The following is an 18,233-nucleotide window of genomic DNA, read 5'->3' as shown; positions in this document are numbered from 1 at the left end:
CCGCCTCAGCAACCAAGGCATTGCCCGGTGACGTCACTTCCGCCCGTCCCCTCAGGATCCACCCTGTTGTTTCCGGAAGCGGAAGACGGATTTCTTTCTCGGTGTCAGTCTCTCGTTCTCTCCGGTGTCACGATGGGAAAGGGCGGCGGAACCTTCGAGAGGCTTCTGGGTAAGAGACTTCAGGGTGTTAGGAGGGCGCTGTGACCCCGGGGGCGGTGACATCTCTGTCAGGTCTGGAGGCCGCCATTGACCATTGTGACCGTATGGACAGCCATGGTCACTGCCCTGTGTATGTATGTGTATACTGTAGTCACTTATATCACAGAGTAGTCACTTATCCATTTAAAGGGATTGTCCATCCTGTGACTACTGACCTGTGAGCACTGCTGAGGTCAGAGCTGGGGCCATTGATTGGGTCACAGGTCCAAGATGGCGATTTTTTTTATATTTATGGCTTATCCTAGGGATTGGTGATCAATATCTGATCATTGGGGCCGCCAACCCTGCATGGGTCCAGGGATATATCCGGCCCAGTCCTATGTCCGGGGAGTTACGTTTAGTTCACTTGATCCTCTTTCTGATGAGACTTTGGGTTCTGGCTCCTTCCAGCACTCCTTCCCCCTCCGCGATCTCACAGGTAGTCCTATGGGCCTGGCTTTACTATAGCCACCCATAATGTGAGATCAGGGGTCAGGGCACTGGTTCCTATCACATGACCCAGGGCCAGAACCCCAGGTCCATCATCAAGAGTCCACCCGACCATCTTAACTCCCTGGACACCCTTCTAATGTTGGCTCCCACTGATTAGATACTTACGGTATAGTCTAAGGATAGGACCGTTAAAAAAAAATCCCCCAAAAAACTCCTTTAGGCCGGGGCCCCACGGGACGTAAACACCCTGATTTGCCTGCGGTGGAGACGCTGCCGGAAAAATCGCGGCATTTTACAGTGCAAGCAAAGGGGATGGGATGCATGCAGAAAAAAACGCAGTGCGGACATGCTGCGATTTGCAAAGCCGTTGCGGCTTTGCAAATCGCAGCATGTCAATTATATCTACGGAAATGCTGGCGGCTTTCCCGTAGATGGAAAACTCAGTGAAGTTTCTCTTCAAAGTGCTGCGGAAAGAACCGCAATGTGTTGACGCAGCGCTTTAGCACAGGGATTACGGCCCGTGGGGCCTTAACCTTAAATAGGTTTCCATGGGGGTCACAGTGGCCCAGTCCCTTCTTATTTATCCAGAGCGCTGTGCAGAAATTAGACAAAAAAATGGCAAGGAGAAGGGAATGTGATCTTATATACAGGGAATGGGATCTTATATACAGGGAATGGGATCTTATATACAGGGAATGGGATCTTATATACAGGGAATGGGATCTTATATACAGGGAATGTGATCTTGTATACAGGGAATGTGATCTTGTATACAGGGAATGTGATCTTATATACAGGGAATGGGATCTTATATACAGGGAATGGGATCTTGTATACAGGGAATGGGATCTTGTATACAGGGAATGGGATCTTATATACAGGGAATGGGATCTTGTATACAGGGAATGGGATCTTGTATACAGGGAATGGGATCTTGTATACAGGGAATGGGATCTTGTATACAGGGAATGGGATCTTATATACAGGGAATGGGATCTTATATACAGGGAATGGGATCTTGTATACAGGGAATGGGATCTTGTATACAGGGAATGGGATCTTGTATACAGGGAATGGGATCTTGTATACAGGGAATGGGATCTTGTATACAGGGAATGGGATCTTGTATACAGGGAATGGGATCTTGTATACAGGGAATGGGATCTTGTATACAGGGAATGGGATCTTATCTTATATACAGGGAATGGGATCTTATACGTCCCTGAGGGATCTCCCACCTCTCCGGCAGCGGATGGATAAGATATTATCAGTGAGGTCCGACTGCTCAGAACCAAACTGATCAGGAGATCCGGGGTTATTTTGTCCACTGTTCTGAATGGCGTGACGCATTGCTCCTACCGCAGATTTTTTTTGCAGAGAAAAAGAGTCAGAAAAGGCAAAATTCAGGTATTTAAGGGCCCCTTCAGACGGCGTAAGCGCGCCGCTCAATTAGACAGGTATACACGTGTCCGAGCGCGGCACTTCAAAACGGAGCTCATTGATTTCAATGGGAAGCGCGCGTATATGCCGATATACGCACGCTTCCCGTTGAAATGAATGGGCTCTGTTTTGAAGCACCGCGCTCAGATACGTGTCTAATTGAGCGGCGCGCTTACGCCGTGTGAAGGGGCCCTTAAACTTAGAGTAAGTTCACACTGTTGTTATTAATGTCCATTGCTCTCATCCGTTATGTTTTTGTTTTGTTTGTTTTTTTTGTACGTTGGAGCGGACAGTGCTCTTTATAAGTCTGTTGTTCTCATCCTATGACAGCAATGGCCATGTATAACAGCAGTGTTAATGTATATGGCGCCATATAGTATTACTGTATCTGTCTCTAGCACTGCACATTACACTTTCCTCTACAGTATAATAAAAGAACACACCAGCCCGGTGTGAAGGACACACTTTTGGCAAATGCCGGGTGCTTGAAATCCTATGGGGACATTCGACGTGGATTTTTTTTATTATTATTATTATTATTGTTTATTTATATAGCACCATTAATTCCATGGTGCTTTACATTTGGGGGTTACATACAATTCACAAAATATACAGGTACATATCATACTAACAGTGATCGGCTGGCACAGTGGGGTAGAGGGCCCTGCCCGCGAGGGCTTACAATCTATGAGGGAAGGGGGTAGAGACAGAAGGAGAGGGGGGAGACTGTACAGATGGCGGTGCGGTGATAGTGTTATTGGAGGTTGTAGGCCTTCCTGAATAGGGGAGTCTTCAGGGCCTTCTTGAATCCTGTGATTGTGGGGCTCAGTCTTATGTGTCTTGGTAAGGAGTTCCAGAGTAAGGGAGATGCACGGGAGAAATCTTGGAGACGGTTGTGTGAGGAGCAGATGAGAGAAGAGCGGAGTAGGAGGTCATTGGAGGATCTGAGGTTACGTGTGGGCAGGTAGCGGGAGATGAGGTCAGAGATATATGGAGGGGACAGGTTGTGGATGGCTTTGTATGTTAGCGTTAGTAGCTTGAACTCAATTCGCTGGGCTATAGGAAGCCAGTGGAGGGACTGGCAGAGGGGAGCAGCCGATGAGGATCGGGGGGTGAGGTGGATTAAGCGAGCAGCGCAGTTTAGGGTGGACTGGAGGGGGGCGAGGGTGTTAGCTGGGAGTCCATGGAGAAGGGTGTTGCAGTAGTCTAAGCGGGAGATTATGAGGGCCTGGACGAGCATCTTGGTAGTTTCTGGGGTGAGGAAGGACTGGATTCGGTCGATGTTCTTGAGCTGGAGGTGACAGGAGGTGTTGAGGGTTTGAATATGTGGTTTGAAGGATAAGTCGGAGTCCAGGGTTACCCCAAGGCATCGGGCCTGTGGGACAGGGGTAAGTGGGGTTCCATTAACTTTGATAGATGGGTCAGGAGGAGGGGCCATACAGGATGGGCTGAAGATGATAAACTCTGTTTTCTCCATGTTGAGTTTGAGAGTGGATTGTATTAAAGAGAACCTGTCAGGTCGATCCCTAGGGTCGGGGCAGTGCGACTTGTCTGTTACCAAGGAGGTTGTCACCTGAGCAAGTCAATGACCCTTCTGTGCTGTGGCTGCAGCGCCCCCTCTGGTTTCTTTATTCTCCTGCTGAGTTGTTCTTTCTTTTCAGATAAAGCCACCAGCCAGCTTCTCCTGGAGACGGACTGGGAATCCATTCTGCAAATCTGTGACATGATCCGCCAAGGAGACACTCAGTAAGTCCAGTCCTGTAGTAAACCTCTAACCAGCTGCTCTTATTTACTCAGGTTGTTCACTTAGGGCAAGGGGTGCTGAGGCTGTTTTCGTCCATAGACAAGTATTATTATTGGGAGGGGGGCGTTCCTCCCCGTTCACACTGTACAGCGCTATAGGCGCTGCTGTGGAGAAGGACGTTCCTGACTGACTGTAAAGAGCTACGGTACCGGGACCGATATCTCTTTGCCCGGGGCACAGATCGGGAAAGCCATCAGTCGCTGAATTCAGCGCACTGTCAGCTTTCCAGCAGTATATAGAACTGCCTGTGCCCAAACCATGAAAGGTCCTCATTAAGGAATTGCTGACCTATCCTAAGGGTTGGTCATCAGTATCTTATTGGTAGAGATCTGACACCCAGGATCTCCACAGATTACCTACTCAGAAGAGCGTTGCGTTTGCTTCGCAGGCTGTATGGCGTTTCGTTCATTTGTCATATTGCCTGTTTGCAGCTCAGTCCTGTTCGAGTAACTGGGGCTGAACTGTAATACCAAGCCTAGCCACTGTGCAATGCAAGGCGCTGTGCCTGTTATTCAGTAAAAAATACATTTATGACATGGAGGGTCGGGGACAGGATGTATTTTGTGTTTGTGTCCCATTTCACGTCCTCTTTTCCTTTTAGAGCCAAGTACGCCGTGGCGGCCATCAAGAAGAAAGTCAATGACAAAAACCCACATGTTGCTCTGTTTGCCCTGGAGGTGAGTTGTGGGGTGCACTAGAAGGCAGCACTGCTACGTCCAGGGTGGGGGCTGATGATACTTGGCGGTTTAAGTGGGAATAAATGGATAGGAACTGGTTTTGGTCAGTGGATTTTTTTCAATGTTTCTTAATCTTATTTTTCCATTCTATATGTTGTGGTTTGACCCTTGGAATTCTCACTGAGGCGGAGAACAAAGGTCTCGAGCGTCTACAATGCTAGATTAGAATGACAGGAGGGTGTACACAAGTGACGTCACACATTCCTCATACTTTACATTAGCATTGTCTAGACCGGGCTCGGATCAGGACGTAGGTCCATTGTTGGTCTGTTATTGGCACAGCACTGCAGTAATGGCAATGGACCTGCTTTTCAACATCCTGATCCGAGCCCGGTATAGACTTACATGAAACGCATAGACCATATTCAGCGTCTCAGCACTGTCTGCTTTGTATACATAACATAGTATTTCATGTCCTCGGAGATGGGCTCTATTAGACGCCACTAGAAAGCTAACCGTGCACTGAATTGCTGGTATGTGCTCGGGCAGTGAGAATCGCCCCCTGACCGTATTCTTCCATAGCCTTGTACTGTCAGTGATGTTGTGCTGTAAGGCTCGCCTTTCTGACAGAGGAGGGATATGAGTGTCGAAACTAACAGCACCGATATCTCTGGCACCTTGGCATAGACCGGCAAATCTCACAGCGCGCCCCGTCAGCTTTCTAGCGTTGCATAATACCGAGAACATGGAAAGTCCTTGGACTAGAAGGATTTTATAAGCGGACAAGTCCAGAGATTTTCTTTTTATATCCTATTTAAAGTTTTGGGATGTTCTGAAGCCTTTGTCTTGATAAGACATTTCCAGCTACATTGTCCTTGGCCGCAGCGTAGACTTTCACGTTCTAATCAACTTCACTCTCTCCTGCAGGTTTTGGAGTCTGTGGTGAAAAACTGCGGCTCGACGGTACACGATGAAGTTGCGAATAAGCAAACAATGGAGGAGCTAAAAGAACTGCAGAAGGTGCAAACGGATAAGAGTTGGTGGACTTTATATGGGAGAAGGAAATTAATTTGGTTCCTGTTCACGCTGCCTCTCTTGTCCATAAGGGGTATTGCAGCTCAGCTCCAGTCACTTGGATGGGGCTGAGAAGGAATAGCAAACTTGGGCAAATGTGGTGCGGGAGTAAAACAAACAGTGGGGTGAGCTTGATGGGGTCTATTTCGCGCATAGAGACAAGTCCAACATGAGTGAACACCGCCAAACATCTCATTTTCCCAGATTGAGGGAAATGAGGGAATAGTCACCCTCTATGAGGGTGACTTTAGCAGTGGGATAGGGGCATTTTTTTGTTGTCTGGCAGGGGATACAAAGAACTCAGAGTTGGTTAAATAAAATAGTAAAAGAAGCAAATCTCCCCTTACCGATCCTGCGGCACGCGCTCTGACCCTGCGGCACGCGCTCTGACCCTGCGGCACGCGCTCTGACCCTGCGGCACGCGCTCTGACCCTGCGGCACGCGCTCTGACCCTGCGGCACGCGCTCTGACCCTGCGGCACGCGCTCTGACCCTGCGGCACGCGCTCTGACCCTGCGGCACGCGCTCTGACCCTGCGGCACGCGCTCTGACCCTGCGGCACGCGCTCTGACCCTGCGGCACGCGCTCTGACCCTGCACCACGCGCTCTGACCCTGCACCACGCGCTCTGACCCTGCACCACATCCCTGCACGGGATGGGCACTACTTCTTGGGGTGGTGGCCGACCTCAGCCAGTGATTGGGCAGCATTTCCTGTGTATGAAGAGGTGTCACAAGGGGGGGAGGGAAGTTTAGCTTTGTTTAATTGTTTTTACTCGTTTCTCCAAACATTTTCCCCGAGACAAACGCTTTCAACTACAAGCTCAACTCTGAAACATTTCACTGTAAATATCTCTCTTGCTTGAGGTATAAAACAATGCTATGGTGGGCTTATTGCAGAATCCTAAAAGGGTAGGGGTTGTTTAGGCGCACCCACAGATCCCCCATACAGCACTATACTGGTACACTCCCCTGCAGTCTGCTCAGTCTGTCTGATCTTCCCTATCAGTGCAGTGATGTGTGTCTGTCATGTGACCCTGTGTCACAATTTCCTGCTCGGTCAGGTGAGCCGTGTCATTGAGCTCCTGACTCATTCCTGTATCTGTCTGTCGTGCTGTGCAGAGTTTCACCTCGTACAGGCCCGGCCCGGCGGTTTATCATCACCCGGGGTCACATGTTCTGTTTCACTGATAAACCTTCTTGTTCAGCGTCAGGTGGAACCAAATGTGCGGAACAAAATCCTGTATCTGATCCAAGCCTGGGCCCACGCCTTCCGGAACGAACCCAAGTATAAAGTAGTGCAGGACACCTACCAGATCATGAAAGTGGAAGGTAAGTTTAGAGACTTTCTGCTATACAGTGCTTAGTTTACTGGCTGTAACTTTTTCTTTTTTCTTATGAAACCAATATATTGATAACTCTTCATAAATCAGGAGCCTGCCTCACGGGGCCGGGTATTCGCACTGAGATCCAGGCCAGTTTATGTCTGGCATAGATTTGGGGCATCATCTAGGGTGATAATCTAGTGTAAATGATCGTAAATCAGGTGGGGCCACCTCATCCCCCTTGGCAGGAAAGTGGCGAGGCTGCTGAAAATGAGAAAAAGTTGCAAATTTTTGCTAAAAAAAAATTGTACTACGGACAGGATTTGTTTGGCAATCGCAGCATAAAGGGTGCGGCGAGGGTGGCATGGAAGAAAGAAAGTCTTAAAATTTTGCACAAAAAGCCAACTTGTCAAATTTGCAACTTTTTCATGCCTTGTACGTCCCCCATAGCTTGTAAAATAGAATATATATATATTTATTATTTATTTTTTTTATTTTTCTAGTCATTATCTAGCCCCAAAATAATTTTTATATGCTCCCCCTTTAAGGGGAGTTTATGCCCCCTCTGACAGTACAAGGCTATGGAAGAGTACTGTTGGGTGGGGGGCGCGTTCCGTACTGCCCACTTTCAGAAGGACACCCATCTGACAGTGGAGACATCAGTGCCAAAACTAACAACACGGTGGCTCAGTGGTTAGCACTGCAGCCTTGTAGCGCTGGTTCGAATCCTGCCAGGAACTACATCTGCAAGGAGTTTGTATGTTCTCCCCATGTTTGCGTGGATTTCCTCCCATTATACAATTCTAAAAGTGTACATTGTGATCACTATATGGGGCTCACAATCTACATTAAAAAACAAACTAACAGCGATATCTCCGTCACTCAGACGTATACCAAAAAAAGCTAACACAGGATTCAGTGCACTTTCCGCTTTGTAATGCTATATAATACCGCCGGTGCCGAAGAGTGTAAAAGCTCCTCAGTAAGAGCTAAATATGGAATCGTAACAAAAATAATTGGTACTGACCTTTCACTAATCCCCTGCGCTGCGGTTCTGTTTCTAAGTTGTTGTTTTTTTTCATCCTCTTTCTTTGTTTCAGGACACAACTTCCCTGAGTTCAAGGAAAGCGATGCCATGTTTGCAGCAGAGCGGGTCAGTAGGGTGAAGTGTCAGGGGATAAGATGGGGCCTAGGATTCCTGAGGAATTAACCTGTTGCCTTTTGGTTCTTTCCCAGGCTCCTGACTGGGTGGATGCTGAGGAGTGTCACCGCTGCCGCGTTCAGTTTGGTGTGGTTACACGCAAGGTGAGAGGCGGCCATTATTTCACTTCACTCTTATCCCAATATAGGTCACAGCTTTAACTATTCCCTTCCATCTGCCTTTCATGTCTTACACTGTATGGGCAAACACCTCCTTCTACTCTTTATCGTTATACATGTACCTTCTCCTTTACAGCACCATTGCAGAGCCTGTGGACAGATTTTTTGCGGCAAATGCTCCTCTAAATACTCCACCATCCCCAAGTTTGGCATCGAGAAGGAAGTGCGTGTTTGTGAGCCCTGCTTCGAACAGCTGAACAAGTAAGACCCGCTGCTCAGGACTGCCAGGGATCGCCGACATTATAGCAACTGTCCCACCAATAAATACAATCATTATTGCATAAAGTTTGAAATTTACAGTAACCTAAATGTACCTGGTAACGAGATGTACAATAGCACCACCTAGTGTTCTCGGGGTATAGCAGTGTGCACGGCCACCTGATGAGTTCTGTGCTGGTGGACGCACGTCCTCAGTGACGCATAGTGATCCTCTGCTCACAATAGAAATAGCTTTCTATCGGCCGAGTCTTTGCAGTACTTGGCCGTATACCTGGGAAGAGTCCTGCAGAGGAAATAAGAATATATATGGTCAGATCCCGGAGACAAATGCTGCACCCAGGGTGTCACAGGGAGCCAAGGAATAAGGGAAAGGGTATTCCTTAATGATTTATTTCTCTTTTCAGGAAGGGTGAAGGCAAATCCGCCACCAGCGGTGAACTGCCCCCCGAGTACCTGACCAGCCCCTTATCTCAGCAGTCACAGGTGAGGTGAACTTTCAGATTTCCTGGATTTTTGGGTACAAGCTCTGCTTTGGAAGGGTCTCGCACCTTGCGCTTCCTTTCTCATATTCGTGGAAGTCTGTAAACATGTATGCGTGTAAGTGAGACTTGTAGAGCTGGTGGTGGACGCAACTGCTTGTCTGACAAGTATAATCTGTGCTAGATGCCTCCTAAGAGAGACGAAACCGCACTGCAAGAGGAAGAGGAGCTGCAGCTGGCCATAGCCCTGTCACAGTCCGAGGCTGAAGAGAAGGAAAGGATGGTGAGTGCAAACACTCCACCATACTGCACGAGCCATCGTAGGATAACTTATATTACTTAGGAGGCCACGTCTGATATCTCACACCTGTTATTATTATTATTATTCTCCTTCTTCTTCTCCATCTTCTCCTCCTCTTTCTTCTTCTTTCTTTCTTCTTCTTTCTTCTTCTCCTCCTTCTTCTTCGTCTTCTCCATCTCCTCCTCCTCCTTCTTCTCTTTCTCGTTCTTCTTCTCCTTATTCTTCTCCATCTTCTTCTCTTTCTTCTCCTCCTTCTCTTTCTTCTTCTCCTTCTCTTTCTTCTCCTCCATCTTCTTCATCATCATCATCATCCAGCCTTACATTACATTGTAACAGTTCACTATTTCCACTTTTTCTGCTGAATGTGAACATATAATAAACAGGGGTATTTGAGGAAGGGGCTACTTACTGGTCTGTGTAGCTGATATGGGTCTCTGAGAAAGAGAAGTACTGAGCTGTGGCATCGTAGTAAAGATGTCTGGGATTATATAAATTGATCTGTATGTTTATTCAATCTTATCTCTACCCCCCACCCCCATAGATAATCTCGTGTCTCATGCTTATAAAATGGGTACTCTCATCATTATAAAGTAATGGAGTCTGACCTCTGGGACCTGTAATGAGGGTAGAATAAAGGGGGTCGAGTGCTGGTGTAGTACGCAATATAGTGGGTGACCCCCCCCCCCCATTTGATCATAGAGTGATATCTTAGAAATATTGCTATACTTTATGGTAAATCCATCAATCCATCAATCAACTCTTACATTTCTGTAAATTCTCTCTTCATTCTCAGAGGCAGAAGAACACCTATGGCATGTATCCGAAAACCGAGCCCACCCCGGTCACGTCCTCGGCTCCCCCCGTCAGTACTCTGTACTCTTCTGCCGTGGTGAGTTATGACATGAATTTATTCCACAGCACCAAGGAGACTCAACTCCTCGACCATTATTAATGTTCCCCTCTTCTTTTTGTTTTTAGAATTCTTCTGCCCCTTTTGCTGAAGAAATTGATCCAGAGGTAAATTTTCCGGAATCTGGCTAAGTGCGGCAGTTCTTGGGTTTCTGCTTCTCGCTCATCTTACTTCTTTCTCTGCAGCTGGCCCGGTATCTGAACCGAAATTACTGGGAGAAGAAGCAGGAGGAAGTCCGCAAAAGTCCAACTCCTTCCGCTCCCGTCCCGATGAGCGATCCTGTAGTGCAGGTGGCCGAGGTCCCGCCTGTGAGCATGGTCAACGTCATGGAGGTAAAAACCACTGAGGCCAGTGAACGCCTTTCTATTTTTTAGCCCTCCCCCCATGTCTGCTTTTAAAGGGACTGCTTAAATAGGTTGCAATTAATAAACGGCCATTGGGTCGGGCATCCAGACCTTGTTACAAGCGGGTTTGTGAGTTCTGGACTGAACTACTCCTTTCTTCCAGCAGCAATACCAGAATGGGGAATCTGAGGAGAACCACGAGCAGTTCCTAAAGGCTCTGCAGAACGCGGTCACCACTTTCGTAAACCGCATGAAGAGCAACCACATGCGCGGCCGGAGCATCACCAATGACTCTGCGGTCCTGTCGCTCTTCCAGTCTATCAACAACATGCACCCTCAGCTCCTGGAGCTGCTCAACCAGCTGGACGAGAGGCGACGTATGTATTCCAGAGAGCGGTTGTATGACGTGTGTGCGCGGGGATGTTCTGTGGTGGATAATGGGATTGTTCTCCACAGTGTACTATGAAGGACTGCAGGACAAGCTGGCCCAGATCAGAGATGCTCGCGGAGCGCTGAATGCACTGAGGGAGGAGCACAGAGAAAAACTGCGGCGGGCAGCGGAGGAAGCCGAGCGACAGCGACAGATTCAGCTGGCACAGAAGCTAGAGATTATGAGGCAAAAGAAACAGGTATGTAGGGGGCGCTACCGAAATGCTATCAGGAAGCAACCTGGTTATTCGGAGCCATTCATCCAGTAAACTGTCCTCTACACTTGGGCCTGTTCTCATTTAGCAGTATCTGGCCAAGCACCTTCTGATCATCCACGGGCCTGAGGCAATAGCCTTTATACGTTTAGAGAGAATGTTTCACCAGAAAAAACTTTTTTGATTATGATCTGGTTGCTACAAGTATATGAGCAGTACATAGTAGCAGCTTTTTATCCACTTCATTGTAGCAGTTCAGGGCTGAATATGTGTCAGTGCAGTTGCTTAAGGACCTATGAAGATATCATCACAGGTCCTTAAGCAGCAAAGGCGAGAAGTTCAGTCTGGAATTGAGTGGTTATAATAAGTTGTGGCTCCAGTAGTGGTGCTGCCTCAGCTCTGGGAGTGTGAGGTTAGGTTCACACTGGGTTTTTTGGTCAGTATTTTGAGGCCGTATCCACCTCAAAATCCAGACCAAAAAGAAGGCTCCCATTGAAATCACTGGGAGCCGGTCAGTTCTTTTTTCCGGGAGCCCTTTGATCCAGCTCCCAGAAAAAGAAGCGACATGCTCATTCTTCAGGCCGAGTCGCCTCACAACATCCACCTGAAGATACTCTCTCCCGACTAGGTTCATTCATTTAGGCCTAATCCTGAGCAGAGTGCGCGACTGGACGCCGGTGCACTGCACCCAGCATCCAGTTGCAGCTACCTGTATTTTGGACCAGAACTTGAGGTCCAAAAAACTCTGTGTGAATTTACCCTTCGCTGTACATTTTGGTGGTCTCTACCCACCAATCCATCACCGCTACAACACCCTCTGCCTTTGCATTTCGGGGTGCAGCATGGTCCAAGTACAGACTAGCTATACCTCTCCTAAATGCAACCCTAACCTGCTTAGTTTGATGGGCACATAGAGCGCGTCACAGGAGGCAGCGCCCACTTAACGTATTCACGGCAGAGCAGGCCGCACTGTATTATACCCATTCTATCACAACATCTGCCATAGGGGATGGGGGTCGGCTCCTGTCCTAACGCTCCTATGGGCTGCACCCCTGTAGTGGCCAATGGGAACAGTCAAAATATTTAAAATTATCCACCACCACCCCAAAAAAGTAAAATAAATAAAATTCAAAATTAGTTTATTTTTAATATTTTCTAAAATATGAAAAAAAAATTCCACAATTCATATCCAGTGATTTACATTGATTTTTATTTATTTGTTTTGACACATTCCCTTTAATGTGTGTATAACCAATGCCCTAAAGTACAGAAGTCTCTCTGGACATCTAATGATCACCTGGTATGGAGTTGCATTGTCCGGTCTGGGTAATAGTGGCGGGGGCCGTTGGGCTGCTCCCTTCCGTTGAAGCTATACCCAGCCTGGTGGGCAGAGAAATGAAACCATTGCCCGTTTTTGTTATGATAACACCTACTACTACTATTCCAGGAATATCTGGAGATGCAGCGACAACTCGCCATCCAGCGCCTGCAGGAGCAAGAAAAGGAAAGACAGATGAGGTTGGAGCAGCAGAAGCAGACCATCCAGATGCGGGCCCAGATGCCAGCCTTCCAGCTCCCCTACGCACAGGTTGGCTCCTCTTCCTACCTTTTCATACAATGTGATTGTTGTCCAGTTTTTAACTCTTTCTTACCAATCCTGCAGCTGCAGTCCCTGCCGTCGTCCGGTGGAGTCATGTACCCGCCCTCAGGCCCTAATGCTTATTCTGGAACATTTAGTCCTTCTGGCTCAGTGGAAGGCTCCCCTATGCACGGGGTCTACATGAACCAACCTGGACAGCCGACGTCTACACCTTATCCTAACATGCCAGTGCCTGGTACCGGTGAGTACAGCTACTATGCAGTGATGGGTATACATTCATACGGTCACCAGGTAAAACCAGTCCTGTACAATGTCTACCTTGTCTTATTACAGATCCCAACATGGTAAATGCGTACATGTATCCGGCAGGATCCGCTCCAGCAGCTCAGCAGGGCCAACCTGTGCCAACGACCAACCCAGCGTATACGTCTTACCAGCCCACGCCGACACAGCCCTACCAAGTAAGTGGCGTCATGTGGAAGTAGTCACCTGTAAATTAAAGATTGCACTATTTTTATTTTAAGTATTTTTATTTTTTCCTTTTTTTTTTTTTTTGCTAACTTTTAGAACGTGACCTCGCAGAGCCTCCCTTCCCAGAATCCTCCAGCCAGTGGGATGACTTACATGGGCGCACAGCCTGTCCCCATGGGTTATCAGCCTTACAATATGCAGGTCAGTCCCTGTGATGTGAAGTATCTTAAGTTATTCTCTTCAGTGACCTCTGTGGTAAGTCCTTGCTTATCTTTTCCTTGCAGAACCTCATGACTACTCTCCCCGGACAAGACCCCGCCATGAGCAGCATGCCCTCCCAGCAGCCTTTCCTCCCTGGACAGCAGCCTATGTATCAGCCTGTAAGTGCCAAATCTGCATTGGATATCGCCAGTCACGGTCTTGTGTATTGATGACCTATTCGTATGTGATCAGTGGGGGGGGTCTGATGCTCTGGACCCCGCCAGTCATCACTACAGCCTCTTCTCTGTGCCAATGGCATCATGTACATCGGTCACATGGTACAGCAACAGCTCAGTCCCATTGAAGTGAATGAGGCTGATTTGTAGTACCGCGCACAACCTCTACGATATGTGCGCCGCTGTACTTGGTATTCGGTGACAATCCCACACCGCTCACCCGAACGCTGTTTCCTCTCCGATCACATATTATTTTGCCATGTACTTCAGTTTTCTGGCACTCGAGGCATGAAAACTCAAATTTTTTAGATAAGGTTTCTGCAAGATAAATAGCAACTTTTTGGCCTTTTATGCTGCCACTTTCCTGACGGGGTGAGGTCGCCAACCCAGTCAAATCTGCACTGCCTATGACCTAGATCTCAGTGCAGGCGCACAGATCCAGCGCATGTGATTGGTACACCGACCAGCCTTTGTAAATCTCCCCGATCTTCTCTATTACTACGTTACTATGTTTCAATACTCCACGTTCCGTTTCCTTTGCAGATGCCAGTCGGTGCCGGTCAGCAGCAGCCTCCACAGCAACAGGCAGCGCACGGTCAGCAGGTGCCAGGCGGAAGCGAGGCCCAGCTCATCTCCTTCGATTGATTCCCGAAGAGGCGCTTATTGGTTTACCGACCCTGCCCATGCCGCCGACTCCTCCCGACGTGTGTAGCATGCATACTATGCCAGTGCTGCCGCAGTAAAACACTACATTTATGTACCTGCCATTTCCAGTGTCTGCCTCGCTTCACCCCCTGTCTGCCCGCCGGCTCCGTTCACACCTGACGTTGGTACGCACTGCTCTCCACTAACAGTGTAAACTCTTTGTAGCTTCTTTTTGTCTTAGAATTGCTTCATCCAGTCTGCAAATATTTGTCCCCCGGCCCTGATGCGAAGAGGACCTGGCGGTGGACCTGTTTTATTAAAGGACCTCTTCGCATTAGATAAGCCCCGTCATAGGATGTATTGGGGCTTATGGGGTAAATGGAAGGATAGGGGGGGCGACCCTCTCGCTCAGGAGAACCGCTGGCGTCCGTATGTTGCCCATTAAAAATGATCCGTCAGCCGTTCAAAACAGCCGGCCCCCATTGATCAACCAGTTGTCATGATAACAATCAAGTCTAATAATAATTGGATAAATCTTTCCTTAAAGGGAGTCTACCATTAAAACCCTTTTTTTGTGTGGATAAGACGTCGGAATAGTCTTTAGAAAGGCTATTCGTCTCTTACCTTTAGACGTGGCCGTTCCTTAGAAATACAATTTTTTACCGGTATGCAAATGAGTTCTCTCGCAGCAATGGGGGCGGGCCCTAGCACTCAGACAGCAATGAGGGCGTCCCCACTGCTGCCAGAGAAGTGTCTCCAGCGCCGCCTCCTTCTTCGTACGCAGCGTCTTCTTCCGGTGCAGGCTCGTAACTTCTAGCAGAGCAGGCACACAGGCCATGGGAAAATGACCGCTAACAATACTGTACAAGTGGCCATTTTCCCGTGGCCTGTACGCCCTCGCAGTCTGCTCTGCTCAAGGCCTGACGCATAGAAGTTACGAGCCTGCGCCGGAAGAAGACATTGAAGATGACGCTGTGTACGAAGAAGGCGCTAGGGGACAATTCTCTGATAAGACGTCGGAATAGTCTTCAGAAAGGCTATTCATCTCTTATCTTTAAACGTGGTCTCTGCTGCGCCGTTCCTTAGAAATACCAGTATTTACCGCTATGCAAATGAGTTCTCTCACAGCGATGGGGGCGGGCTCCAGCGCTCAAAAAGCGATGAGGGCGTTCCCACAGCTGCCAGAGAAGTGTCTCCAAGCGCCACCTCCTTCCTCATCCGCAACGTCATCTTCAATGTCTTCTTCCAGTGCAGGCTCGTAACTTCTAGGTGTTGGGCCTTGAGCAAAGCAGACTGCACAGGCCACAGGAAAATGGCCGCTTGCACAGTATTATTAGCGGTCATTTTCCCGTGGCCTCTGCGCCCGAGGCCTAGAAGTTATGAGCTTGCACTGGAAGAAGACATTGAAGATGACGCTGCGGAGGAAGGAGGAGGCGACGCTAGGGGACAATTCTCTGGCAGCGGTGGGGCGCCCCCATCGCTGCGAGAGGACTCATTTGCATACCAATAAAAACCGGTATTTCTAAGGAACGGCGCAGCGGAGACCACGTCTAGAGGTAAGAGACGAATAGCCTTTCTAAAGACTATTCCGACGTCTTATCCACACACAAAAAAAAAAGTTTTAATGGTAGAATCCCTTTAAACGGGTTTAGGTTTTCCTACCATGTAAAGACAGACGACCTCCCTGTTACGTCTTACAATGTGATGCGTCTCGTAGATCTCGTGCTGCTCCTGTACTATAAGGACCACTGGGAATGTCGACTAGGAAATTTACAGATTCACATATTAGTCTTGTTTTATATTCGTTACGCCATTAAAAGCATTTCTCCAATTGGTTCACATGACACATTTTGAAAATTTTTTGACCTAATTGATGCAAAAAAAATTTGATCAAAGCATTATTTTTTAGTTTTTCGTAGTGTATTTCAATAGAAGAGATCAATGTCGCCATCACTGATTTATTTTTGTGTGTGTGTGTCTATATCTGTTAGGTTGCTGACCGGGTTAGTTCAGCACCGGGTGCTGAACTAGGTTGTTTTTTGTTTGTTTTTTTTTAAAGAAATTAATACAATGGTCGAAATGGGGGGAAAAGACGCAGCGTCACTCTCGTAGGTTGTTATTGCAGTTGAATAAGATGGAGCTGCAATACCAGACCCAGCCTATAAACTAGAGTGGCGCTGTTTCTTATTTAAAAAAAAAATTGTTGATTTTCTGATCTACGGTAGTTGATTCCCTTCATTATTATGTTCTTATTGGTGTCTGTCAGCAGTATTAACCCCTCCGTACTGCTGACAGCTACAGAGCTGTCACTCTAGAATTTAGGTTTGTGGAATATGTTGCCAGAAAATGACTTTTTTACGTTAAATATATTTTTAAAGAATTTTTGGTAAGGTGTTTAAAAAATTTTCATGTTATCTGCACAAATTTTTCTAAAAAAAAAACAGTTCCGACTCTGGCCACTAAGCCAAATAATATGCTGAGACTTCCCGTTTTCTGTAGATTTCTTTGCAGCAGCCACCTGACTTAAGCACACAGACGATCGCAGCTATCATGTATAGGTAGATAAGACACAGAGTCCAGTAAGTGATGTCATGAAGATGATCTCTTCCCCCTTTCTGCATGATGATACCTACCCCAGGTCACAGAGCGGGCCTAGAAGACTGCCCCAAAACGTCTACTCCAGACCATTCTGTCTATGGCCTAGGAAAATGGGAAGTCACAAACTATTTTAGGCTTAGTGGCAAGAGTTAGAATTGCAGGATTTTAAGGATTTTTTTAAAAAAATTCGGAAAATTACCAATCGCCAAAAATTCTCAGAAAATCTGTTTACTAACACGTGAATTATCCAGTAGGTCATTTCCTGACGCCGCATTCCCTTTAAGCCATTCGGTTTTATGACTTGATTTATGTAACTGTATATGACACGCGTGTTCCCTACAAGTCCTACATGTACATGGCAGTGGGGATGTTCATTTTGGGCACAGGTATGTTCTTGGGGTGACCGACCACCATCCCAGGGTCCCCTTGTGTTTTGCTGCTTTATGTGCTTGTAAACTGTGAAGGTCCGGGCCGCCCGATGTGACCCGAGCGCCGCAGAACTATTGCTTGTAGTAATCTATTGGTTTAGTGACAATAAATATGTATGAAACATGGCCGCTTCTCCCTGATTTCTTCACTTCCATCTACTTAGACTAGACCTAGACCGAGACTCCGTTGGATTATTCCAACAGGTAATGACTCCCCAATTTCAGGTGCTTGACCCTCCTCAGATCGGCCCCCTGGTCACTTCCATTATGATCTGACTGAACAACAGACCCAAACACGAGCAAATGGTAAATCCGCCCTAGGCCTGACAACAGCCGGGCCCTTCTCTACTGCCTTGGATCTAGTGGGACAGTCCGGTATTTTGGGTATTGTCCTGGGCAGTGGATTCCAATTTATAGGTCTGCGGTTTAGGGAGACGTGATGAGGAGACAACTCCATTGGAACATGATATTGTGTCTGGAACACTGAAAGGGACATTATACTGTGTGGGGACCACAATGAGGGGACATTATACTGTATGGGGACTACAGTGAGGGGGACATTATACTGTATGGAGACCACAATGAGGGGACATTATACTGTGTGGGGACTACAGTGAGGGGGGCATTATACTGTATGGGGACTACAGTGAGGGGGGCATTATACTGTGTGGGGACCACAATGAGGGGACATTATACTGTGTGGGGACTACAGTGAGGGGGACATTATACTGTGTGGGGACCACAATGAGGGGACATTATACTGTATGGGGACTACAGTGAGGGGGACATTATACTGTATGGAGACCACA

General features: G+C 47.6%; 1 protein-coding gene across 3 annotated transcripts; it reads left to right on the top strand.

The window, feature by feature from the left end:
• Positions 1-55: 55 nt before the first annotated feature.
• Positions 56-17,550, top strand: HGS (hepatocyte growth factor-regulated tyrosine kinase substrate). Of its 3 annotated transcripts, none has more exons than XM_075279375.1 (21): positions 56-169; positions 3,753-3,837; positions 4,497-4,572; positions 5,500-5,592; positions 6,858-6,975; positions 8,069-8,121; positions 8,205-8,273; positions 8,425-8,549; positions 8,972-9,050; positions 9,231-9,329; positions 10,141-10,236; positions 10,326-10,364; positions 10,443-10,589; positions 10,765-10,978; positions 11,058-11,230; positions 12,693-12,833; positions 12,909-13,086; positions 13,179-13,306; positions 13,413-13,517; positions 13,601-13,696; positions 14,297-17,550. In XM_075279375.1, exons 1-21 carry the CDS (start codon positions 133-135, stop codon positions 14,396-14,398), a joined length of 2,253 nt encoding a protein of 750 aa, XP_075135476.1. In that variant the 5' UTR covers positions 56-132; the 3' UTR covers positions 14,399-17,550. The 3 variants fall into 3 exon arrangements, with proteins under 3 accessions (XP_075135476.1, XP_075135475.1, XP_075135474.1); XM_075279374.1 differs by having other exon boundaries at positions 6,852-6,975; positions 10,768-10,978; XM_075279373.1 differs by having other exon boundaries at positions 6,852-6,975.
• The last annotated feature ends 683 nt before the right edge of the window (positions 17,551-18,233 follow it).

Source organism: Leptodactylus fuscus, chromosome 6 (genome assembly GCF_031893055.1).
Source record: "Leptodactylus fuscus isolate aLepFus1 chromosome 6, aLepFus1.hap2, whole genome shotgun sequence".
Classification (NCBI taxonomy): Eukaryota; Metazoa; Chordata; class Amphibia; order Anura; family Leptodactylidae; genus Leptodactylus; species Leptodactylus fuscus.
The sequence above is the reverse complement of the archived record's forward strand: the minus strand, read 5'-3'. Positions and strand labels throughout refer to the sequence as shown.